The sequence below is a fragment of the Camponotus vicinus genome, unplaced genomic scaffold (genome assembly GCF_025532165.1).
Source record: "Camponotus vicinus isolate PSW18456_S1 unplaced genomic scaffold, iyCamVici1.0 SCAF_8, whole genome shotgun sequence".
Taxonomy (NCBI): domain Eukaryota; kingdom Metazoa; phylum Arthropoda; class Insecta; order Hymenoptera; family Formicidae; genus Camponotus; species Camponotus vicinus.
The window spans coordinates 8,216,275-8,242,211 of NW_028141980.1; the positions used below are offsets into that span (position 1 = coordinate 8,216,275).

The 25,937-nt window shown below is 31.8% G+C and overlaps 4 protein-coding genes across 16 annotated transcripts in view; 2 read left to right on the forward strand and 2 right to left on the reverse strand.

Annotated features, from left to right (window-relative positions):
* The window catches only part of Pum (pumilio), a 103,672-nt gene extending 93,698 nt beyond the window's left edge, over nucleotides 1-9,974 (forward strand). For all 6 annotated transcript variants that reach the window (XM_083106408.1, XM_083106407.1, XM_083106409.1 and 3 more), the window contains one exon: nucleotides 82-9,974. In XM_083106408.1, coding sequence (XP_082962534.1) covers nucleotides 82-415 — 334 coding nt within the window. In that variant the 3' untranslated portion in view covers nucleotides 416-9,974. The remainder of the gene's footprint in view (nucleotides 1-81) is intronic.
* A 2,834-nt stretch (nucleotides 9,975-12,808) lies between these two features.
* On the reverse strand, nucleotides 12,809-22,483 carry LOC145975741 (transmembrane protein 181). 2 transcript variants are annotated; one of them, XM_083106425.1, is made up of 13 exons: nucleotides 22,263-22,483; nucleotides 21,254-21,426; nucleotides 20,830-20,933; nucleotides 20,549-20,698; nucleotides 19,018-19,120; nucleotides 18,631-18,784; nucleotides 18,463-18,543; nucleotides 17,688-17,787; nucleotides 17,472-17,599; nucleotides 16,912-17,061; nucleotides 14,587-14,689; nucleotides 13,513-13,743; nucleotides 12,809-13,158 (listed from the first exon to the last, which is right to left on the reverse strand). In XM_083106425.1, exons 2-13 carry the CDS (start codon nucleotides 21,403-21,405, stop codon nucleotides 13,025-13,027), a joined length of 1,590 nt encoding a protein of 529 aa, XP_082962551.1. In that variant the 5' UTR covers nucleotides 21,406-21,426; nucleotides 22,263-22,483; the 3' UTR covers nucleotides 12,809-13,024. The 2 variants fall into 2 exon arrangements, with proteins under 2 accessions (XP_082962551.1, XP_082962552.1); XM_083106426.1 differs by having other exon boundaries at nucleotides 21,254-21,444.
* Nucleotides 14,798-21,625, forward strand: LOC145975743 (uncharacterized). 2 transcript variants are annotated; one of them, XM_083106428.1, is made up of 4 exons: nucleotides 14,798-15,055; nucleotides 15,968-16,329; nucleotides 16,468-16,737; nucleotides 21,242-21,625. In XM_083106428.1, the coding sequence occupies exons 1-4, from the start codon at nucleotides 15,037-15,039 to the stop codon at nucleotides 21,269-21,271; spliced, it is 681 nt and encodes a 226-aa protein (XP_082962554.1). In that variant the 5' UTR covers nucleotides 14,798-15,036; the 3' UTR covers nucleotides 21,272-21,625. The 2 variants fall into 2 exon arrangements, with proteins under 2 accessions (XP_082962554.1, XP_082962553.1); XM_083106427.1 differs by lacking the exon at nucleotides 21,242-21,625 and having other exon boundaries at nucleotides 16,468-17,090.
* Nucleotides 22,484-22,784: 301 nt separating the features above from the next.
* LOC145975744 (uncharacterized) lies at nucleotides 22,785-25,338 on the reverse strand. Of its 6 annotated transcripts, none has more exons than XR_014440074.1 (6): nucleotides 25,097-25,332; nucleotides 24,601-24,933; nucleotides 24,192-24,347; nucleotides 23,691-23,772; nucleotides 23,408-23,616; nucleotides 22,785-23,032 (listed from the first exon to the last, which is right to left on the reverse strand). XR_014440074.1 is itself a non-coding variant. In XM_083106431.1 (6 exons), exons 1-2 carry the CDS (start codon nucleotides 25,209-25,211, stop codon nucleotides 24,718-24,720), a joined length of 303 nt encoding a protein of 100 aa, XP_082962557.1. In that variant the 5' UTR covers nucleotides 25,212-25,338; the 3' UTR covers nucleotides 22,785-23,032; nucleotides 23,408-23,616; nucleotides 23,691-23,772; nucleotides 24,192-24,281; nucleotides 24,601-24,717. The 6 variants fall into 6 exon arrangements, 5 of the variants coding, with proteins under 5 accessions (XP_082962557.1, XP_082962555.1, XP_082962556.1 ...); XM_083106431.1 differs by having other exon boundaries at nucleotides 24,192-24,281; nucleotides 24,601-24,905; nucleotides 25,097-25,338; XM_083106429.1 differs by having other exon boundaries at nucleotides 24,601-24,905; nucleotides 25,097-25,338.
* Nucleotides 25,339-25,937: the final 599 nt, after the last annotated feature.

Genomic DNA, 25,937 nt, shown 5'->3' on the forward strand with positions numbered 1-25,937 from the left:
TTATACGGAACGAAATATTATATTTTATACAAGTATTATCCGAGTCTACGGAGAGTAATGTTCATCTTTTTTTTCGTACAGTGCATTGAACGTAATGATGAAGGATCAGTATGCCAATTACGTGGTGCAAAAAATGATTGACGTGGCGGAACCAGCGCAACGCAAGATACTGATGCACAAGATCCGACCGCATCTGGGGAGTCTACGCAAGTACACTTATGGTAAACACATTATTGTCAAACTGGAGAAATTCTTCATGAAAACCGCCTCGGCGATGGGAGTGGGAGCGACGCCGACTGGTACATCGACGAGCAGCGGAGGCGGCGATCTCGGCCCGATCGGACCGCCTGCGTCCGCCGCATCCGGTCCGGTGTCGACGTCGAGCCAGCAGCCAACGCAGGTAACAGGTTTATAAACGTGCACGCGCGCAAGATTACTTCTGTCGCCGAAAAGAAGAAGAAAATCGACATAAAAAGAGGCAAGCAAAACAAAACTTCCGCATGTCGCAGATGTGCGTTACTACTGTCTTACTTTTACTTTAGTGAGATTTGTTCTATCTATTAGATGAGAATGACAAGTTTTTCAGCGATCGCTCGTTTTGTTTTTCTCGTTTTGCCCCGTGTCCTCGAAGACGAAGGAAGAAAAGAAGCGAAAGCTTCGAAGATGATTTCCCTTGAAAAATTTGCTAATACACGATTTTTTTTATTTTTGCAATCGCAGAATCGATGATGTACAGTAATTTTAGCTTTCTTCGGGACCTGGGCAAGGCGAGATTAGACGGTACATAACGAGTCCATTTTAATGAAAACCCCACGAAAGGCAGTTTGTAGAAACGAAGATAGATACGTTGTAGCGCATTTTTCTATCGTTTTGCAAAACGTATCCCTGAGCGAGCGAGTATCACATGCGTAGAAAAATATTCGCGTTAACGAGTACACACCAAGTGAAAGCCGCACTATAATTTTCGATTTGCGAGTAATGTATCATGGCGATCGGCTCGACGAGTTTCAAATATGACCACGGCCAGCACATGCCGAGCTAAACCGAGCCGAGTTGAGCTAAGCTAAGCAATTGTTTTGTGTCGCATAAATTTCGTATAGATTCGAATGAAAGAAAAAAAAATCGCTCGATTATTAGATTATCGTGCAGTCACGTGCAGGATTATTTAGATTTGTTAAGTCCTCTCGATTCAGCGCTCGAGGGAAGAAGTAGATTACTATCCCCAGCGAGAGTAAACAGATTGGAGCCATTATTATGGATAGATAAAGCGCGGCTCGTTGAGATTATATGCTCGACGAACATTATACACGCTTCTACGAGGACGGCACGGTAAAATCACGGGCAGTTTTAGAGGAAGTTTAGGTCTTAGTGCTGTATGCATTTATATCGACTTGTAGAAGGGTTGTAGCACACACATACACACGTACTCACACGTCGCGCGTATGTGTGACATTTCCGATCCCGCGTATATCGCGCCGCTTTCCTCTCTTTTACACAAAAGTGCTGCTTTAGTATTATTTTTTAACGCGCGATATTCGCTTGATCGATGAGAATCAGCAGACGAGAGAATAAGGTAAAACTTGAGAAGTAGAAGCTTAGAAGTTATAGATATGTTGTTTAAATGTAGCATAGCGTTTGACATGGGAATGAAAATCGGGTACCGACCCCTGGACTTGACCTGGACCTGACCTGACCATCGATCTGTCCCCCTGAGACTATTTGGAATGTTAATACACAAAAGAGCGACTATTTCGTTGTTTATTTTACTTTCCTTTCTCTTTTTTTTTTCTTTTTTTTTCTTTTTACGTCGAGATAATCTTTAAAGATTTTTGAGTAAGATTAGATTTTTCTTCTTTTTTTTGTGCTTTGATTTTTCGAGTATGATTACGCATACAGAGGGAAAAGAAAGCAAAAGTGAAGAAAGAAATAAACGGAGCATAACAGAAACCTTGTTTATGCTCCGTCATTCATCTCTGTTCATTTTCGAGTTTGTAAAACTTCCGATGCAAAGAATATTTCTTTTCCTACACTCTTCCCTCCCTCCCTCCCCTTCCCTCCTTTTCGCATTTTCCGCTGTCCCGTATCCCATCCTTCGAGTCCCATTGAGAGATCCTCGAATTTTGTAAATTGTGATATAAATAAATAACAAATGTGTATAGATACGAATATCCGAAATACGCGAGGAAACGATAAATTCAATGAATATTTTATTTCCCACGGGAACTTTTTTCCCTCCCTACTTTTGACGGTCTGTGAATATTATGTATTATATAATAATTACTAATTATATTAAATTTAAATATGATTTACGTTCTAACTGCTGCTGTCCTAACCGATAAGTTACGCTCCTCCATTTCCCTTTCCTAATTAAATCGATTTCACATTTTTTTTTTTTTTTTCGAAGTATCCAATTGTAAGATATATACATTTTTTTCATGAAATCACATCAGGAAAAAAATCATTTATTTATGCATACATATTTTATATATATATATATATATATATATATATATATATATATATATATATATAAAATATGTATGGGTATATATAAATATACATATATAAATAGAGACATTGATCCTTTTTCCCTGTTCTCCCTCGAAATAATTTGCAGCTACCGTTCTTGGAACGTGAAAGCCGAAGACCATTGTATATTGTATAAATGATATAACGCGTTCTTGAGGAACAAAAATCAGGAAATCGCATTGCACAGCGCATGTGTATCTATAATCCGTTCGCGTCATTTTCTCCCTTTTATCTCTTCGGATATACATATATACACACGACACACGCAACATTTTAATTGTATTATAGATCGACGATTGGAATAAAAGGAGCGTATACTCAGTTATTTTCCATAGGATTGCATGCGCGTTTTATGAGAACGAAAAAAAAAAAAAGGCAAATGCGAATACTATTAACATAAGGACCCTTTTTGGACAGATTTTTATACATAACTTTTTCTCGATCATTTTTTCGCATTTAATGTACATGATATATTTTGTTGACCCTAAATATGTAGAAATCGAAAGAAAAAAAAAACATACAAGACTGGCCAGCAAGTAAACCTAAAAAATGCTTGTCTATACGCATTTAATTCTGTATAAAAGGAAAAGGGAAGGAAAAAGAGCGAAAGAGAAAGAGAGAAGAACGTGTAGCAATTTTCTTTGTAAGATATTGTAAATAACAATTTATTAGTGAAATTGACAAATTCCTAAGTACCTTTTTCTATCTCTCTTTGTTGCCAAGCGAAGATTGCTTCTAAGATGTCATCGCGAAATGATGGTCGAACGAGCACGCGGCAAAAGCGTACGCGGTATTATTTCGTCATCGATCGATCGTCGCAAAAACAATATACAATACTATGCAAATTCCGCTATGGAATATATTCTTGCTCTTTTTCGACAGTAGCGATCCTTTTGAAAATCGCTGAGAACATGCGCCTGCTCGATGTTAATATAAAAGCATATTCACACACACACATACACATACACACACACGATTGACACTCTATAAAAGAGGCGAGACGTACGATTGATAAACCTCTCTTGAATATAGACAGACATTCCAACCGCCACCTCATCCTCAGTCGACAGGACACAAAACGTGTATAAACCGTTAAAACGCAGCGAATTATTATAAATAAACGCGAGAGACAGTGTAAAACGTGTTTATAATGTTTAAGGGAAACGACGAGAAAAAAAAAATAGTTCCTTCATCCGTGTAATAATCGCGCGCGCGCGTCATCTTGTAAATTAAAGGTCGAGAAAAAAAAAACCGCGCCTCTCATCTGTAATAGTAATCCATCAATCACCCGTCGAACCGCGCATAAAGAAAAAGCAAGGTAATAAAAATTAAGCGAGAAAACGTTTTAACAAAGAAACGATACGAAGCGAAAGTCGAACGCAAAATCTCTCATGTCTTATCAGCTAATGTAAGATTTACTCGACTTACCTATCATATACTTTTATTACTATTATTATTCTATACATATATATATATATAAATATATATTATTATGGTATATTGTATTATTATTGCTATTATTATACTATATATACTACCGAACATTGTTTTGATTAAGGTGATCCCTCCTTCCCTTCTATTTGATTACTCATCATTCCTCCCCCCCCCACCCCCGCTATTATTAATCACGCTAAGCATATGTAAATATATGTATATGCATATGTTATATATCCCTCCCCCCACAAGTATACATATACATACATGTACACGTGCATATATACATATATACATATACATATATACATATACGCATGTAAACTCGGCACACATAACACATTTATAAATATGGTATAGCATATCCATATTTATATGGTATGTATTCCAAATACATTTCTCATTAATCTTTCCGATTGTCACGTTTCTCCTATCTCTCTTTCTCTACCTCTTTCCCTCTCTCTCTCTCTCTCTTTTCCCCCCGTTAATAAAATCTCTCTGTGAAGATTTGGTATAAACGTTTAGACGTAGAAATCGCATTTACCTAGCGCTCTGTCGTCATTATATCTACTTAAGCCTCCCTCTTGTACCAAAAGGAGAAAAAAAGAAAAGAACTTCTTATCGATTTTTAATTATATAAATAGTGTAAATTTTTTATATAGTGCGAAAAAAAAAAAATACGATACCGCTGACGAGACCGCTGCTCTCCCGTAAATGCGTTTATTGTATGTAAAGAAGAAGAAGAAGGAAGAAAGAAACGGACCGGTGAAATCACGCGATCTTTGTTCGCTTTATTGCATCTTTCGTCAGATATATATTTCCCGAGGCCGGATTTACAAATCACGTTGATTCCCGACTGGGCTCAGTTTCAAGAAATTTCATTAGCCTCGAACAAATTTTCTTTTCTTTTTACGAACATGCGTGAATTAAGGAATCGTTGTATGTATCGTGTATAACTACGCAGTCTTGAATATCGTGACTTGTAAGCCGCGCAAACTCGACGTAATCTATCAATTGTGAAGGAGAAACGAAGGGAGAAGCGGTTGACTTGATTCATCCAATTCTCTGTATAAATTTTTGTAACATCTTCGCTACTATTTTGATATAATTGTGTGCGAAAATTTCGGCGACAAAATATTTTAAAGCGACGCGCATTTTTCGAAACAATATATGTTCGAGGGCGAAAATATGTATAAGTGAGAAAGAGAACAAGAACTGTACAATTGAAGTATCATTGTATACAACAAATTCATTCTTTTGCTATGAATTCGATTAAAATAGAAGAATATAAAATAGATGAAGTTTATAAATATTGTAGAACTTTATTTATCAAGTATCATTTTTATTTAAAAGCATGAAAAGTAATTTATAATTCACTATAGAGATTATGAAATAATGAAGAACTGAAACTTGGAAATCGAGTCCAAAGTCGTGTTTCTGAATATTAAAATTCTGAAAGTAATTTTGGATTTTAAGGATCAACTTAAAAAATATATGAAAAATATGTGATTTTTTTTTTAATAAGACATTGAATTTGTCATATGCAGTGATCGAAAATGTAGCATCGCCGTCATATAACTGTATTATACATATATCCTCCGTTCCCTTGAAACATTTATACTTTAGGCTCAATTGTCCCTTTCCGCTGCTTCCTTTTCCTTCTCCTCCTCTCTTCTCTCAATCCTTCTTTTGCCGCTTTCTTTTTTTATTCTTTGAGAATCGATTCGCGAAACGCGACCGAAAGACTCCTCTTTCTCTCTCTTTCTCTCACCGGGACATTAAAACATTAAGGCAACAAATTAAGCAGCCCTATAAATATTGATTATACATATATATAAATATATGTATACATATATATATATCTGTATATGTATATCTAAGCCTTATCGGTATGATATATATATGTAATAAGTACTATTTAAATATTGTAACAATTGTATATGATTTTAATACTACACGCTAATTGTATCATATATATATGAAGGATCTGCGACCTCCCACTTTGCAGACATATACAGACAAACGTACAACACACACACTCACACACACATACATAAATTCACATATATACAGCACCTAGTACTCATGGTACGTACGTAAATACCGAATGCTCGTATACATACATATACACACATGCGCATACTTACAAAAAGCGATTGTGCAATCTTAAAAGAAATTGAGAAACTGACACGCTAACATATTGCGATTATCCATGTTCATCTCATACCCACCGGATTCAACTGCCACGGCGCTGGTATATGAACAGTTGTTTGCTCGAACGAAGGGCCTTCGGTTCTTTCTCGAATATCGTTGGTCTTGAAGAAGGAAAAGGATCGCTGACACTTCGAAAATTTCCATGTTTTCCGATGATTACATTTTCGTGTGTCGTTACTAACTACACGATCTTACTATGATTATAAATTTCCGATTTTATAATCCTTAGTGTTTCACGTGTGTACTTTTATATAACAATATAATAAAATTAATATTAAATTATATAATTATATTAAGTAATATTATGTGTAAAAAAAGATATTTAATAATGTAAAATTATATTAGAATTCAGCTTTCTTTAACTATAATTGAATTCGTACGAATTTAAATGAAACCTCTAAAATGGACTGTGTCTACGTTTAGAGGAGACATTTGACGAGATCCTTTTTTTTTATTATTATTATTTTGAGACCGACGATATTGTAAAATTGCAAAGAGGGATAAGCAAGCGAACATCAAACGGGAATGGTGCGCCCTGATATTAAGACTGATGTACAGTAGCGCGCTATTCTCATCATTTCATAGTCATGCTCCTTCTCCTTCACACCGCCTTCGTTTCCTCTACCGACACACGTGCTTCTACACACGCGAATAACACGTACACAATACGGAATCGCAGGGCTAATTAAATATATATATATATTTCGTATATATATCAAACGTATATATTAAATATATATATAAATATCTCGTATATATTTGTCTGATATATGTCATATATGTATGCGTAACGCTGTTCGTATCCGTCACTGGCTCCTATTGTAATGCGCCCGAGTGCAACATTATCTCGCGAAACAACGAGGAATTCCTCGACTAAAAAAATCTCTCAAACACGCGTCGAAATTGTAAAATCCTGCGATCAGAGACGTATTGTCAATTGTGAATACGTCGCCAATCGATTACGAAACACCTCGATACGCAATGCGTAAATTATTCGAAGGATTATTCTTATTATTTCGCCAGAATATTCGCGTAAAGCGCGCAAGAAATATATATATGGGCCAGTGGTGCGCTGTCTGAGACACATGCGATAGATTCAGAGGGAAATAAAAAGGAAAAGGAAAACAGTCGCAAGAGATGTATTCCATATTAGCGGATAATTAAATAAGCGAGACGGACAGGCATACGGATTACAAGAAAGGCAAAATTACATAACTTGTATATTAGTGTATAGAACGTAGAGACGATGAAATAGCCATTGAAGAAAAAAAAAAAAGGATCATTTTCGACAATGTTTTTTACAAACAGGCAGAACAGTGCAAGTAGATAAAAAAAGAAAAATGTCATATTGTATTATTTAAGCGAAAAAAAAGGAGCAAGCGAAATAACGAGGGAGCATTTTTCGGAGGCGATCTTATAAATGCGTTAAATAGTGTGAACAAAGTCTTATATTACGCCACTTCTCACGAAGGACACGATAAACAACATACACAATTGTCGTAAGAAAGGAAAACAAAAACTCGTAGATTCGTTCGACGTGAAAAATAAAACTCGATCGGTTACAAGCTGGCTAAATATTTGTGTTTCGAGATATTTAAACGCTCCAAACAAGCGTCGATGCGATTGTTTGTCGTTGAAAAGCGTTTCTTCGATTTTGTTCCTCGCTCTATCTTTATTCGATTTACATTTCACAACTTTATTTTACTCTCTGTCGTTACAACGGTTCGCGGCGACAGCGCGATATATTATAAATAATCATTTATAATTGCAATTGTAGTCTGTTTATACTATCGAATGTATATAAAATTAAAAAGAAGTAGAAAGAAGCTACTTGGAGTTTACGAGTATCACCTAAAATCACTCCAAGTATCGTCGCCGATATAATTATTCTGTTAAATCTGCTAACGTTATTGTAAAAATGTAACATTGTTATTGCAAAATACGAGATACAAAGACTCTTGAAAAGTAAATACAATACAACGCAAAGTAAATTTCAGTTAAATCTAAAACTAAAATTAAAAGTGAGATGTAAAGTTTAATTAAATCCAAAAGAAATTAAATCACAATTAACACGAGCAAAATTTTATAATATCACAGCGTGAGTTTTATTTAGAAAGTATTCAGTCGGAATAAGAAATAGAAATTTTAATCGATATGCTTTTAATCCATAAATTTAAAAAATGCATTTTTAACTGTATTGTTTCTTTCAAAAGGTGATTTAATCTCCGGATAATATTGTGTAATAATCGCAAAATTTTGAACAGAGAAAAATTACTCAGCTTTGATCAATTTCGAGGGCATTTTTACGTTGATTTCATTTCGTTTACATAATTGGAGATTTCATAATTCCTGATCGTAGCCGGTGAATTTATCGCGCTCGTTGTCTTGAACCGTTGGCCTGTTCCTAATAAATCTCGTTCATTTCGTTTTACGATTATTTTTTTCGACTTTGTCGTTTTATCTTGCGTATTTGCATTTTGGTTTTATTAATTTAATTATCTATTATGGGAGACGATTGCACTGTTTTCGCATATAAGCATCTTTTGCCTGTTTAATGTTTAGTTTGATTCTGTCTCCCTCTTTTCATCCCTCGATTATAAAAAAAAGCCGCGAGACGATGTAACTGCATTTTATACACACACACATACACATATAGACACACATACATTGAGGATTAGAGATCTATCGAGTTATTATCTTAGAATTGTCTCGGTAGCGGTCCACCGCATTGAAATAATGAAGTAAATAAAGTTATAAATAATCGATTAAGGAAGGTTATACATACTTGAGTAGATTGATAAATAAGATTTGTTCTCGTGCTGCAAACAGCTACGTATTACGACTAAGTAGATGCAGTGATTATTGTATTGATTAATCGTTTACAAATAATTACACACGTGTATTGCTTTCGTCTTGCTTGAGTTTTGTCTTTTTTTTTTTTTTATACGCAGCGAAAAATATCTATCTACTTTTAGATATTATTTATTGTCATCTCTATATATCTCTCTCTCTCTCTCTCTCTCTTCGTCACACTCTCTAGATTTAATACAAATTGCACGTAGGGCAATCTACATTGTTACAGGAGGCTGAGATTGTAATCTATGTATATGTGCGTTACACACACGCGCGCGAAGCGTTTCATATTTTTCTTTCTTCATTCTCGAGATATATACATATATATTTTAGGCTCGATATATAATACATATATAAATCCGTGTAAAAGTATAATTTTCGAATTCTTGCGAATTCCTCCGGAAATCCACCTCCTAGTGATCGATTATACGATGCAGAGAGCCGTGCTGGTAGTTTGTGTTGAGACTAAATAGCATTTCATTCTCATTAAATAGGCATATATTTACACATCGAGATACACGTATCATACACACACGTATACACATCGAGAGAAAAAAGAAAGGAACACATGATACTCTCTCTCTCTATACACACATTTAACGAGACAAAAAAAAAAGTGGATAATTGATTAACGGTATTCTAAATGTAACATGTATATGATGGCTGTACAAATGTAACATTTTTTTCCATTATGTATGATGATAATAATGATAATGATGAAAAAAGGGAAGATTTGATGCAAAAAGAAAATGTAATTGAACAAAAAAAAAATGTGTGCGCGCGTGTCGATTGATATGAAAAGCGATGATGATCACGCGATAACGATCAATCCGCCGGCGCACCCGCGCGAGTGATTCACCAATAAACTACTATTACTTTTAATTATTATAAAATACCATTTCTGTAATAACATTATGATATAAAACCATACATTGAATGGCAAATTGTCTCTTTTATATTTCCCTGCGCCTCGAAATTTTTTAGTATCTACATTTTTTTTAAGATTTAAAATAAGCATCTTATACAGGGTGTCCCGAAACTAACGCTTGATATTTTAAAGGCAGATTCTCTGGCCAATTTAAAAACGATTTTCCCTCAGCGAAAATGTCGCGGCACTAATAGTTTTCGAGTTATAAACGATTGAAAATAAAGGGTTTTTCGCAAACTAAGGCTTATGGGAATAAAATATTAATAAAGTCACATTCTTTAGTTAATTTTAGGTAGAGTTTACTTTAATAGAATTTTAATTTAAGGCTTAGTTAGAAAGATACATGACAAAAATTGGGAATATGCAAAAAATAATGACCTCGACATTTTCGCTGAGGAAAAATCGTTTTTAAATTGGCCAGAGAATCTGCCTTTAAAATATCAAGCGTTAGTTTCGGGACACCTTGTATTGTAGTTATTACAATTATAATACATAATTATAGTGCAATATAAATCTAATCATAGAAGGCACAATGTAATTTATATTTAATTATATATACTTAAAATTTGTCAAATTTAATTAGAATTTAATTAGATTGTTACAGAAATTGCTTCTTCGAAATTATTCATGCAGTATTTTATCAAATACAAATCAAAAAATTATTAATGCTATAAGAAAGGCTTGTTTATGATCAAAAAAATTGCAGGTATTGTGTTTTACAAATCTATAATTTTAAAGAACAATTTCTGAACATACAAACATTTCGGATCCTCTTTGATGTGATAATTCTGAATATTTAATAGAACACATAAAAGAGATTAAGACTAAATAAATCAAGATATAAAAATAAAACAAACGGGAAGTAACACTGTAGATTTTAAATTTTAATTGGATAATACGCAGAATTTTTGTGACGCAAACGCTGTCTATTCATTTTAAATTTCGTTAACGATATCAAACATTATATTTCTCACCTCCTTTGTAACAGTCTTTTTCACAATCTTGTTTGTTCTTCGCAAAACAGTTGGCCACCAAACCCAATCTCATCGAAATCCATCCCACATGACGTTTTGCCAAAGAACGCATGTTTAAAGGAAGGAATTCTCTTAGCCTAAGCGACAGTTCGATGGCAACCGATGACTCAATGATTGTGACTGTAAAGGGGGAGGCTGATATTTTTTCGAAAACGATGTCAAATTGAACTTAAAACGTTGAAAGAGTTCCGTTAAAATTTCTTAAGCCTTTTAAGTAAGAGACTTTTTTTTTAAAAGAGAAGGCAGAAAGAAATTACCTTTGTGGTAGGAAGTTGAAACAAAAATTGAAAAATAAAACAATAATTTCAAATACATTTTAACAGACTCCGAGTTCAGTACAGACTGTGAGGAGAAATAAATAAAGATACAAACAAAACGAAGGAAGAGCTTCAGGAACGTAACAGGAAAGGGAGTTAAAATACTACCCCAACTGTCGAGAAGGGTGCCTCATCATACATTTTTTTTTAAATGGGGCTTTGCTGAGAAGCTTTTTGTGTTCGCTAATTCTAATTATTTCGTTTCATTAAAGATCCTTAATAACCGCTTTCTAATTTTTTGTTGAAGTATTTTATGATTTATAAATTTTAAAGAGTTTGCTTTCTCATTTCATCCTATCATCGTTAAACTTTAAATTTTTATTCCACAAGACTGAGATTGTGGAATATAGTAATCGTGGAATCAAAGACAGAAAAAAAATATAACGAACATAAAGTATTTAATTAAATATGTTGCAAGCGCAAACTAATTAGTTTGGTATAATAAGTATTTTAAAGATTCGTATATGATTTTTTTATTAGATACATAGCAAGTGTTGTACATGTTACAACATGTAAACAGTGATAAGAAATGATAATTATTAATGCAGGCTATTATATTTTTTTTGTCAAACAAATTTCTGTTTGCATAATATATATTTAAAAATCTATCATAGAAACGAAAAAAATTATAAAAATCGATGAGAAATTACAAATTATCGCTGTTAGAAGAAAACAAAACAGTAACTGGACATGTTGCGAATTTTTAAATCTGTTTTGAATAAATTTTTTAAAAAATATAACAAATTGTTAAGTATAAAACACATCTTTAGATATATTCAATATATTCTTACACGCACATATTTCGTGTAATAATAATAATAATAATAACGATTTATTATACAATAATATACTACAGAAATGCTATATCTCTATTATTTGTATTAAACTTTCTTGCCATACCAAATAGTTAATTACATTTCGTATAAAAACTATGGTAATATCTTATGAATATATAACGTAATATAATAGAGATTGGGCTCTTATCAATGTTTATCATATTTTTTTAATGAACATTATATCGTACATTGTAATTTTGTGAAAAGTATATCTTGAATCTACGGTGAAAAATGTCATCGGAAATGTTATGATGATAATTAGGAGTAGAATTTCAAAACAATTTGAAAATTATGAATAAATAAATGCATGTGACAAAATTCAATGTCCCGAATCATAAATTAATATCTGTCATTTTATTTACTTGCAAGATAAAGAAGATGCCGGACGCTTCGTCTCTCTAATATAAAAATAAGTTAAACCGAAAGAAATTAAGAGAACCTTTTCGCTACAAAAGTATTAGTCTATAATTCTTAAAATTGATATCATTTAAAAAATTTTCTAAATTCCTTTTTTTAATTTTTTTTCTGCATCTGTTCGTTTCCTCTCCATATTCTTTCCGTCAATTCTTACGTCTTATTTCTATACACGATACATAAATTCATATTAGCATATATAGCTTATATACAGTATGTATCTTTCTTGAATACTGTGACAGATCCTCGTTTAAAATTAATATTTGTTTATTTAACAAACTACTTATGCACAATTCAGTTTGGTTTTTTCTCTTTTGCAGCTTTTAATGACGGCAGTACGACTGCAAATCAGACTAGAAATATCCATCGAAACAGAAATTTCTGTCGCTTCTCTCATTATTTTTTTGTTTAACAAATCTACCCTACGCTTAGCGTAGGGGGTTACTAAATTCTTTTTTAAGGCCCTCAGTCACTGTCCTCTGCATTTCGCGGAACGCGAGTTAGCGGTCGCCGACTGTCCTCATCCGATCCATATATAACTTCCTCCTCTGAATCGTTGAACATTGAGAAAGCAGGATTATCCTTCGTTATCGATGAATCTGAAATAAAAATAATTAAAAAATTTAATAAAAATAAGAAATATTTTAGCATAAATAATAGAACACATCTATATATATTTGACGTAATGATATAATTAGGCACGCGAAAACGATAATCAACCAATAAAGTTTGACATTCATAATGACATTTATAAAATTTCTCTTAATTACTTTTTTTAAGTCTATATCTTATAATTAAATAGAGTTATAGATTTATAACTTTTTACAATTTTTTTTCTCTCGGCAGTGCAACTTTGTGCAGTTTTGCCATAATTATTAAGCAGGCAAGCAAGTGACAAAGTAAGTGTCATGTTGAATATGATATTGTTGAGGATGACTCCCTCAGATACTCACGTTGTCCGTAGACCTGTTGGAGTGCGGGCGCGTAAACATACGCCATGGTGTACAGATAAAAATTGAGAAGACCATAAAGGGCCATAAATTGCGCGGATGTGCGATAATAAGTGGAGAGACGAGAGGCGAAACTGTCTTCTAATACACCGGCTCCGAATTGCCGAGCCGTGACCAAACTGCAAACCCCCGCGACCACCGCGGCGAGTAGCGTCAGGAATCGCAGACGAAGATCTGCAAAACGCAAATTGCTTTTTAAATATCGCTCGATAGAATTGCAAATATTCCAAGAATGCATGTAATTAATCTTAAGATTTTCTTTGCATTAAAAGGAGGAATCTCTCTTTCTATTTTGTACATCAAATCTTAATAAAAAAATATGTACGCCGCACAGAAAAAAAGGACATTTTTGTTTTGAAAATATATTTAGTTTTGACATGAAAATCTTGAAATGAGATTATATTGCGTTAATTAAAGAAAAATATAATTGCTTGAATAATTGCTTATTTGAATGAAGCCATTTTATATAGTTCAATCGAGAAAAATATATTCTTATGATTTAAGATTTAATTTTCTTGAATGGAAAAGAAACAATGTTAGATAGAAAATAACATTTTTAAATCAAAGATTATAATTTTCTTAAAGTAGAATCAAATAATTATATATTCTGGAGGTGACAATTACAATATTAAAATAAGACTATAATATTGTTGAAATTTAAAATTATTAAATTCTTCTATGAAGATTATAAATTGTTGCGTATATACGAAACAATGAACGCGTTAGTTGAAGTATATAAGTTTTGATTTGACACTTATTTTTTTTCTGTGCGATATCATTCTTGAAATTAATTTTCATTAAATGCGTTGAATTGTTTCGGAGAAATGTGACATTTTTTAAATAAAAATATCACTTGCGTCCGCTCAATTTTTGTGTATTATTTTTATATATCCGTGAATTTTTTATTTATATAATATATTATTATAAAAAATAAAAAGATGTGCTACACTATATGATATAGTACACTTTTATCGAAATGAGAAAGTCTTAGCGTGGACTAAAAAAAGATATACTTGCCAAAGTAAGGCATAGATCGTAATTCGCTGTATGCCTTCAATATAAGAAGTAGCAAGTATGCGATGTAGAAGCCACCAACTGTAAAGAAGAATACCTTGAAGCCCTGAAAACAAAAGCGTATTAAGAACGGCACATATGTATAATATATCCTTTGTTATAAAAAGAGCGACAAAAAGATGTGATATTATTCGTTCATCATCCATCGCATATCACATTTTTTTGTCGCTCTTCATCGATAGACCAGTTTCGATCTCTTCGACCGCTTTCGATGCGATACCAAATAAAGATCGAAGAGATGGCAATCTTGAAAGAGGCCAGCCGATGGGAAATCATTTACAACAGTACTGATTCGTAACTCGATCTGCGTATACAACAACAAGAACAGAAACAATAGGTGTTTTGCAATCTCGAGAGGAAGCAACAGCAAAATTATACTTGATCTATCGATACATGAACATGAGACAATTTGGTAAATATTGCTTCAATCTTTGAGAAAATAGTGATACAATTATAAGAAGAATATATTTCTATCGTTTTACATATATAATTGTGTTTTTTATATTTTTGACCAACCAACAGCAATAAATTTTGGTCAATATCAGTTTTCTTTTCACGGAAGATCGTTTATTCAAACATACGCAATATACAGGGTATCCCATTTTAACTTTCACACTCGAATATCTCGAAACCATGGCGGTTTCGGTGAAAATGTTTCAAACAAAAGTTGTATGGTTTTAAGGGGGCCATAAGATGGTGTCATTGGTTTTACCTTGAAAAGTCGTTTGAAGGTTACGTGAAAGTCCCCTTGAATTTTTTAAATGGAACCCCCTATTTTTTATTATTTATTCCTGTAGCTTATCTCGAAAGCTTTCCAAAACACTATAATAAAGTATTTCTTCATTGAGTACTTTTCGAGTTATGAGGCTTGAAATAATTTCTTAATTGTACATAAACCATAAAATATCTGGTAAAATATTCATTTTTCGATTATCTTATCTTAATACTTTTATGTACAAAATAATGAGAGGAATCAATTGGTGTAAAGAAAAAACATAGTTGTTTTTAAGAAAAAATATGTAATTTGCAATTAACAATTCCATATTTTTCCAACACCATCTTATGGCCCCCTTAAAACCATACAACTTTTGTTTAAAATATTTTCACCGAAACCGCCATGGTTTCGAGATATTCGACTGTAAAAGTTAAAATGGGACACCCTGTATAATTTTATATCTTACACTCTCATTTTAAATGAATAAAATATATCAAAATAATTTATGCGTGTAAATTCATCAATTTTATATCTTGAAATGAGAGAAATAAATTTATATAAGTTTAATTTAATCAGTGTCAGTGGATAATCAGTCGTTTGTCTGATCAGCGATCGGCATTATTGTCCTGGAAGCTTCGTTGAGGATCAGCGGATTGTACACGATTGTTGAGTGCCCGGCGGAATTGCGGAGAGACATCGCGGAATACAGTGACTCAAAGCAGATAAGCTGCATAATGCAGCTCTTATGTCCACCGAAAGACCTGACAAATTATGAGGATCACGTACAGGGTTACCAGGTACACGAGTACCTCAATGACATCGATCTCTCTGCAACGATGTGCGAGATAAAACTCAAGATCAATGTCGTAAAGAATCTGAGTGTGATCGAGACGGAAGAGGAAAATCCGTGCATCGATCTCGTGCATCACGAACATCAGGTGTTGCTACCTCATTCGACAAATTGCAGTTTGGTAAGTTTCTTCGCGAAAAAAGACAGATGAATTTAGATGTTTTATCGGTGATGTTCTGAATATTATACAAGTATTATATCATCAAGTATCATATCTGAATATTACACTATTATACAAGTGTGCGTATTTTCATTCAAGTTCTACAAATGCGACTGGAGCATGCCGATGCTGTTTGAGTGTCCGGAGGAATTGCACTTCAATCCTGTTCTCCAGGTGTGCGATTGGCCCTGGCAGGCCGGCTGCGACTCGTCCTGGATCGGTTGCCCGCGACCATTTCCACGATGCTCATCTCGATATCCGGGTTTATTGCCGCATCCCTTTCTGTGCGATCGTTTCTATCAATGCGATTGGGGAACGCCACGATTACAGGCGTGCCCTGCAGGACTTTACTTTAATTCACGTCTCAAGGTTTGCGACTGGTCTTACAACTCTAATTGTCAGAACTGTTGAGGTCGCGACAAAACAAAACGCGATTCGCAATTTTATGTCGCAAATTGACAACTAAATTTTCTCTTAAAATATATAAATGTAATAATATTCTATTGTAATAAACTATATTAATTGCGCGGCGATTACACTTACATAGTAATTCGATGTATCGAGAACGTAATTATAAGTGGGGTCCTCCAGCTCGGTGCAACGAAGCCACGTGGCGAGAGTCAGTGCTGCACCCCATAACATACCTACTACTAAGAGCTTGGGCAGGTAAAACGTGATGAGACGTCTCTCATTCTAAACAAAGGAAATAAAAATCAGGATTAATTAACAACACTTTGACACATGTAATAAATAAAAATATACAAAATAATAATAAAATAATAATAATATAATAATCATATTTATACATATAGCAAGAAAGTATAATAATGTAATCAACATGTTAAAATGCAAATATTATATTAACAATTTCCATTAGTAATACTTTAAGTAGTGAGAGAAATATTGCAAATTAAAACCTTTTATTTGTTTAATAAAAAATCGCAAATTTATTAATTAATTTAATAATAATATCGAGGCATGAAACATATATGTATGTAACAAATTAGCCAGCTAATCCAATCTTTAATTATTTCGGTTTTGAACACTAAGATTATTGCAGCGTTTAATTAATTATTTCATTTTTGATTTTCGAATATCGATACCTGTCTGAGGCCGTGATAGACGCAGAGCCAGAACATAAGAATGGCGCAAAGAAAAGTCGTTTGTAGGATCGCGTCCAGCATACCGGGTACCCAGGAGTTCACCAAGAACGTCATGGGAAATAGCGGATCTGTTTAGACGAAATATAAATTCGACAACTTGTTAAAAATCACGAAAATGTGTAATAATAACATAGCATTCTCAATGACACAACTTACTATTGTATAGAATCAGTAATGGAAGAAGTATAGAGATCCACTTTTGCTCTATCGACCAATCGTGCAGCGGATACTTTCTAAGCGAATGACCAAACCAGCACTGAAAGCGGATACATTTTTCTTCTTTCAGTTTCTACAGCGAGTTTTAATTCTTCGCGAAGAAATAAAAACCGGGTTGAATTAAAAGAAATCGACGTGAGTTTATTTTGCGAAACGCTACGAGTTCTTTATTATTGAGATCGAAGATGGTTACAGAATTGAATTTCTTTCTATGCTTTTTTTTTCTCTAAAGAATTATTTCTTATTCTTTAGAATTCTTTTCTGATATTTTTAACAGTGCTCTTTTCTTCTCTCACGAAAAGATTTTTATTTCATTTATTAATAATTATAAATTAATCCTTCTATCGCGTGAATGTACATCTAAAAAATTTTTTTCAAGTTTGACGCGAATATTATTTCTATAATATATTATATTCTTTTTTATAAATCACGCAGAGAATGTTTCAAACACCAGATTGATTAAAATGTTATATATATTTAATTTGTTGTCTGAAAAGTTGATGCGATAGAAATTTAAATTAAAAAATTCTTTTTATTCCGCGATATTTAATGATATCGTCAAATGTATTGGAAGTAGAAAGAGATATTAAATTTTTTTAAAACCAATCTTCGATATCAAAGATTACTCGTTTAGTTTCACAAAAGCAAAAAAACGCAGCCTTCGATTCATTTTAATTATATATTATACGCGTTATCATCCTCGATCATAGATTACCATCACTCCGAACGTGGTTAATAAGAAGATCAATCGAAACCAGATTTCGATTTGCGTGAACGCCGGATTGTAGTTCTTAAACTGTGAACAGGAAATATGAATACAAGGTTCGGAATTGTCATGTCGAGAAACGGATATCATCATATTTCGGATGCAGTGCTTACTGACGTAGAATGTGAGTTCTCGTATCGTGTATCGCTGATGGAAGCTCTCCAGTCCGTGGAAGCGGACAGTAATTATGTAGTAGCTATAATCGAGGAATCCGAGATGAGCGACAACCAACTCCTCGCAGGATTGTCTCTCACACTTTAAGTGTCTGGTTCTGAAAAACGATAACGATCACGATGATAATCTCGGATTTTTTTATGCATATTAAGCTCTAGATCTATTTACATTATACCAATTTCACTTGTCGCAATGCATATAATAGATATATCTCAGCTTTAACAATTTTTATTTCTTGTCGTTATGAATGTATTATTAAAACAATAACTTTTTTATGAAATTAAGCTCGTTACCTCGCAATTTTTTTAATAATCAAAAAAGTATTCGTACCGATTATGTCCAGCTTCCGGAGGTAGCACAGATACGAGTTTGCGATCAGCAGTGATACCGTCTATGGAAACGCTAACTTGGAAACCTTTGTCGTATCTTTCGTCTACAAAAGAGAAATTGTCACCGATTATTAATAATAATTTTTCCAAAGTAGCTGAAAATAGATTATATACTAAAATATTAAAAAAATCTATCTAGATTTTCTTTTCATTAAATCATAATTGTAGAGATGTAAAAACAATGCTGCAATTTTTATTACAAAATTAAGAATCTTATATATATATATAATTTATTTTTATTTTAGTTATAACAAATATAGAAGGAAAAAGATTAATCAGCAAGACATCTACCGTGAGAAAGTAAACGAGATAATTATTCTACCCCAGTTATCGAATTATGTAAACGTTTTCCGCTATTAGTTCAAATGAAAATATACGCTACCATCATTATTCGATGTCGATAGCTTGGCGATTTTTATTACAAAATTAAGAATCTTATATATATAATTTATTTTTATTTTAGTTATAACAAATATAGAGGGAAAAAGATTAATCAGCAAGACATCTACCATGAAAAAGTAAACGAGATAATTATTCTACCCCAATTATCGAATTATGTAAACGTTTTCCGCTATTAGTTCAAATGAAAATATACGCTACCATCATTATTCGATGTCGATAGCTTGGCGATTTTTATTACAAAATTAAGAATCTTATATATATAATTTATTTTTATTTTAGTTATAACAAATATAGAGGGAAAAAAATTAATCAGCAAGAAATCTAGCGTGAAAAAATAAACGAGATAATTATTCTACCCCAGTTATCGAATTATGTAAACGTTTTCCGCTATTAGTTCAAATGAAAATATACGCTACCATCATTATTCGATGTCGATAGCTTGGCGATTTTTATTACAAAATTAAGAATCTTATATATATAATTTATTTTTATTTTAGTTATAACAAATATAGAGGGAAAAAGATTAATTAGCAAGAAATCTAGCGTGAAAAAATAAACGAGATAATTATTCTACCCCAGTTATCGAATTATGTAAACGTTTTCCGCTATTAGTTCAAATGAAAATATACGTTACCATCATTATTCGATGTCGATAGCTTGGCGATTTTTATTACAAAATTAAGAATCTTATATATATAATTTATTTTTATTTTAGTTATAACAAATATAGAGGGAAAAAGATTAATCAGCAAGAAATCTAGCGTGAAAAAATAAACGAGATAATTATTCTACCCCAGTTATCGAATTATGTAAACGTTTTCCGCTATTAGTTCAAATGAAAATATACGCTACCATCATTATTCGATGTCGATAGCTTGGCGATTTTTATTACAAAATTAAGAATCTTATATATATAATTTATTTTTATTTTAGTTATAACAAATATAGAGGGAAAAAGATTAATCAGCAAGAAATCTAGCGTGAAAAAATAAACGAGATAATTATTCTACCCCAGTTATCGAATTATGTAAACGTTTTCCGCTATTAGTTCAAATGAAAATATACATTACCATCATTATTCGATGTCGATAGCTTGGCAATTACCCATAATTGCTGGCTGTACGTAGACAACAGAGGTGTCTTCATAATAAATGGACCAGTGGCCATCTCGCTACCATTTAGATGCGCTTTTTGTTCGCTGGTCGACGTTATAGGCGGCCCTTTAAAAGCATTAATATCTTTTAATACGTTCATCGTTGTTTTGCGGGATTAATAATAGTAATTCGTCACTGGAGTATCGCATGATTTATGATATTTCGAGATAATTGGATAATTATTGGAACACACTCACCGGCGAGACCGATAAACACCGCTAATCCAAAACACGCGAAAAAGGCAACAAACACCATAACAAATTCCCTCTTGTGCATGGAATACAATCGCATCTGCACGGATCTACATGACAAATATATAAGTTTTTAAAATTAATAATGTACAGCTAAAATATATAGAGTTCATTAACAAACTATGAATATATATTTTTTAGTGACGAAAAAAATATTTTGCGACATTTCATATAATATAAATATGAACATCGTGAATTATGTCAATTTGATAGAAAAAAAAATCCGTTCGCTTTCTCATATGGTCCTCACATTCATGTATTAATAGAGGGAAGAAAAAAAAACAAATATTTTAAACAATCTTGCTATTTTTTTCTATTGAGGTTTCTTGAGTCTTTTAAATGCTTTTTAATTTTTCAGAAAATTGTTTACCTCTCGCACCGATCATGATGATAAGCAGGCGCGATGTACTTGTTAAATTCGCTAAAGAGGTCACTGAACTGTGACAGTGCGTTCCTGACCTTGAGATTCCAACCAGCGGATGGAAGATGATACGAATATCCTAATCCGGGCCCGTCCATCATCTTCAGGATTTCGCGGAATGCCTTTTCATGTAATATATTCTGATATAATATTAATATAAATATTCTGATTATGCATACTTTTTTATTTTATAGACAATAATATTAACATACGATTTTATTTTTATGATATATATTTTTACGTATTATATTAAGATATATTGTTAATATATATTTTTACGTAATATTAATATATATTATTATATATTTTCCTCTTGGAGTAGAATGCATTGAATTTTTGTAGAACTTAGAGGAAAAATTACAAACTTAATATTTTGCAAGAAAATGAAATGTAATGAAAGAGATAGTAAAATTTTTTAAGTTTTGTAAAATTATAAACTTGTAAAATTGTAAACTTTGTAAAATTATTTTTAAGATGATGAAGTCTACAGATACATATATTTCAAAGCTCTATAAATCATATCAAAACATCAGATAACAGAAATTTACAAAAATCACGAATGTGACACTAAAAATATTAAATAGTTTTCCATTTGTAAAAATATATACATGCGTCGTAAATATTTTACTATACAAATTGTAGTAATTACATTAAATGAGTAAAAAAGATAAAATATATTCTTATATTTCCCAAGTTCCTTTTCAAATGAAAAGGATAAAATAAATTTCATATTAATTTACTCACGTAATTAAAATAAAAAAGATATTTTAACAAAAAAAAGATATATGTAAAAAAATACTTTTGCAAAGATACATATCATTTTTCAATAGAAACTTAATCCTTTATTGATAGTCGAAACAATGATTAGAACAATCACAATGATACATGTATAGTTTATTATAAATAATATTTAGATTTATGCAGATATACACAATGTGCATGTAAACAAGAAACTCACCTTTATTTTACTGCGTGGTAATAGATGCTACTTCTACCTATACTCCTGATAAATACCTCCCGCCTGCATAATTTAGGGATGATTTCATGAGCGAAATATTGCATTAAACATAGATACGGAATTCGTTGACATTCGCGTTTTGCGTAATTTTACAAATAAGACGAAAATACGAGAGCGACTACACGAACGCGAGCGGTGTATCTACGAATGAGGAATATCGCGAGACGCGCGCACTATTGATTTTCACATCATATGCTACGAACCGGAGTTGCTAACTCATCGGCATCTAGGGGGAGAAGGGGAGTGGAAATAATGGTACGTTAAATAACGAGGCGAATATTTGTATCGTCAGATAAAAGGTTTCAATATTTTTATGCGTTATATAAGTCTTGCAAAATTAAAACACAATCGAAGTCAATGATATATATTGGTAATATATATCATCTTAGAGATCAGATAAGGGATTCGCATGAAGAGAATGGAAGGATTGAGAAGTAAATCATAAATCTTCCACGATCAAAATATATGACTTATTATGTATATTTTGATCTAAAATATAAAAAGTGCTCTAATATAAAATACAGCTCTAAAAATTAAAGGATCAAATATTGATTTATATCCGTTAATCCCAATATGTGATTCTTCCATCCCACCCAGCTGTAATAAGCTTAGAAAGCTCGTACGGATATGCATTCCACTTTTTGTACAATTTTGTTGTTTTCCAGCCTCATATATGACATCTTTTAGCTGCATCATCCGATACCAAGTAACTGTTTTTTGAAAGAAAAATGTAAATATTCTAATAAGACAAATATTTTACTAAATATGTTTTTGTAAAAAATGCATATATGTAATACAAAGTATAAAAAATATGTTTGCCAAATGTTGCAAGATTGGCAACATTATTTCATTATATTATTACTATTTTATTGTTTATTCAATTCATGAGTTAATAATAAATATCAAAATTTGCGGCATTTTAAAAACGATATTTAATGTTTTTGCAGAAAAAAACATATTTCGTATTAATAAAATATTCTATTTGTTTCATAACTTATGCATAATGATATTCTTTATATATTCTTTTAAAATGTCTTCTAGAAAGAAGATATGTGCAAATTGATAATTTTTTTTATATAAATTACCTCATATCTAGAGAAAAATCTAAATCATATGTATATCCAGCGACACTATGTGACTATCTCTTTTCGATTCATATTAAATCTATTTACTGGAATATGACAATTTTATTGTCCATACTTTGACAGGTGAGCCATTTTTGATTTTGTGATGGTGTTATGGTATCGAATGCATCGATGGATCCACTATATATTTCATCTCCACTGGAATATCCCTATATAAAAAAGAGCAATTTATTAATCAATTTTATTTTTTGAAAATAATTCTTTGTAGATAATAAAGTAATACCAATCCCAAACTCGTAGACTTTTGTCGTCACGTGTGACATATCTTCCATCTTCATTGACAAACGTAATAATATTCACTGCACCTAGATATCAATCATATTCCTGAGTTATTTCATCAGAACGTATATACTATTATAACGAAAATTCATTTATTAATTATTCAATTCCAGATTTGTTATTATCAAATTATCTCTTAAGACTCATAGAAACAGAATGTGTTGATGCGTTGGATGACCTGTACATAAGAGTCCTTAGGCTATAATTGTATTATTATATATATAATATGTACAGACACATCTCTTATCCTTACACACATTCTACAACTATGTATAATAAGAGATATATTTACATTATTTGTAAATAATATATTAATAAATCAAATATATTAACACATAAAGTAATTGTCACATTTCATTTAGCGAAATGAATATCTTTATTCAATAATCTATGCTATAAGATAATAAATGTACTGTATGAGGAAATTACTAAATTTGCAAAATACCTTTTGAATGGTCTTCCTATGTGTGAATTTGCACTTTCGGTAAGAAACGATTGGGTGGCGATTCTGATCTCAAATCTTTATCCCTACAATCTGAGGCATTCTTGTATAAAAATGAGCATCATTGATAAGCTACATGGTCTCTCTCTCTCTCTTTGACTACAATATAAAATTGTTAAGTATTGTATGGAAATTTTCCAAAAGTAATAAACTATTATTAATATAATTGTTTTCTTTTACAAAAATAATCAAAATAAAGAATTTTCTTAAAAATTTAAATTAAAATTTTTATCAAATCATCTCGTGTTAGATTAAGATTTTTATCTATTAATATTTCATCTAAATTATTTAGTAATGATAGAATAAGTTACAATTTTATATGAGAGAAATTAGCTTACAAGAAAGATCTTACTATGCAATACTGCTTTTTCTATAAGATGATTCTCCTCTGTGTTTTTCTCGTTTATTCATTTATATAGTATTTCTTCCAATACAGCACCTTCTTTCGTTCAGCTTTATGACTTGTTTTTCACCTATATCCATTCCATATTCCTATATCCAGTCCGAAAAAACTTTCTATATCCGATGGATCGCCATTTATGTGCCTCTTTTGTTTGTCTGATGATTTTAGAGTAGTATTATCAAACACAAGGCGAATCTCTGGTCCAAAAAGTTCTTCGTACTTTAATTTAGACATTATTCCTGTCGTAGTAGGATCTGCATGTTTTACACACAATTCCATTTCCTAAGTAAATATATATATATATATATATGATTATATAAAATACATATAAATCTTATATATTTCTTTTTTGTTAAAAAAAATAGATGGAAATGGATAATATTATCACATATCATATGTCCATAACTTCAAAAATAAAAATCAATGAATAGATGTAAATATTTACCATGGATATAATCTGGAGCAGAACAGATATTAGACGTTGTTAATTTATCAAGAGCTAATCGTTCTCGCTTATTCTTATCGCTGATATTGTAATTACAGAGAACGCTGAGAGTCATAACAGTTCTATCAAACGATCGGTGTAAACTAGCAAATACGTCATGATAAAATGTATGACGTCATACGTTTTATTGTGACGTCACACGTTTTCACGATTGTTCGATTATTTTCGATTGTTCTCGTAGTGTCAGTGGTTCGATAATTCAAAGTTCAATACAAGCAGAGAGAAAACTGAGATGTCATGGTCCGCTTTTAGGTGATCCCTGGAAGCGATACTCCCTCTATGAACATTAAAAATATGAACATGAACTACAAAGCCAATGTCCACAAATGTTCTCAGAGGATAACATATATGTCTCTCTGATAATATAAATAATATAAATAAAAATATAAATAATTTAATTAATAATAATTTATTATATAAAAATATTAGTATGTTCTCTCTTTTCACGCTATTATTTATTTATTTATTTATGTGTCTTCTTTTTCTTCTCAACATCATTTATTTATTTATTTATTTAGTTCGCTCTAAGTCGGTCTTTTAAAATGCAAAACTAAATATTATAAAATTTGACTTCGGGAAAGCACGGTAAAACAATCGAATAAATTCAAATCATTAGCATAACAAAAGATTCCGTGATACATCAATCGTTTAATAATTAATTTAAAATAAAATATACCTCTATAATTTAAAATTCCACATGTATATGTAGTACGTAAAATATTTCGGCAGAGAATTATCAATAATATCGTGTTTGGCCTTGGCGACGTATAGCAAGCGCGCT

What these genes read in the sequence shown, in the direction of transcription:
- LOC145975743 (XM_083106427.1), top strand. An exon ending in ATTCGACAAATTGCAGTTTG is followed by an intron (nt 16,330 to 16,467) that starts GTAAGTTTCTTC and finishes TTTTCATTCAAG; the next exon opens with TTCTACAAATGCGACTGGAG.
- LOC145975741 (XM_083106425.1), bottom strand. Translation starts at nt 21,405, where the DNA reads ATGATGGACGGGCCCGGATTAGGATATTCGTATCATCTTCCATCCGCT. An exon ending in TAACCACGTTCGGAGTGATG is followed by an intron (nt 17,788 to 18,462) that starts GTAATCTATGAT and finishes ATCCGCTTTCAG; the next exon opens with TGCTGGTTTGGTCATTCGCT. An exon ending in ATTACTGATTCTATACAATA is followed by an intron (nt 17,600 to 17,687) that starts GTAAGTTGTGTC and finishes TCGTCTAAACAG; the next exon opens with ATCCGCTATTTCCCATGACG.
- LOC145975744 (XM_083106431.1), bottom strand. Translation starts at nt 25,211, where the DNA reads ATGACTCTCAGCGTTCTCTGTAATTACAATATCAGCGATAAGAATAAG. An exon ending in TGCTCCAGATTATATCCATG is followed by an intron (nt 24,906 to 25,096) that starts GTAAATATTTAC and finishes TAAAACATGCAG; the next exon opens with ATCCTACTACGACAGGAATA.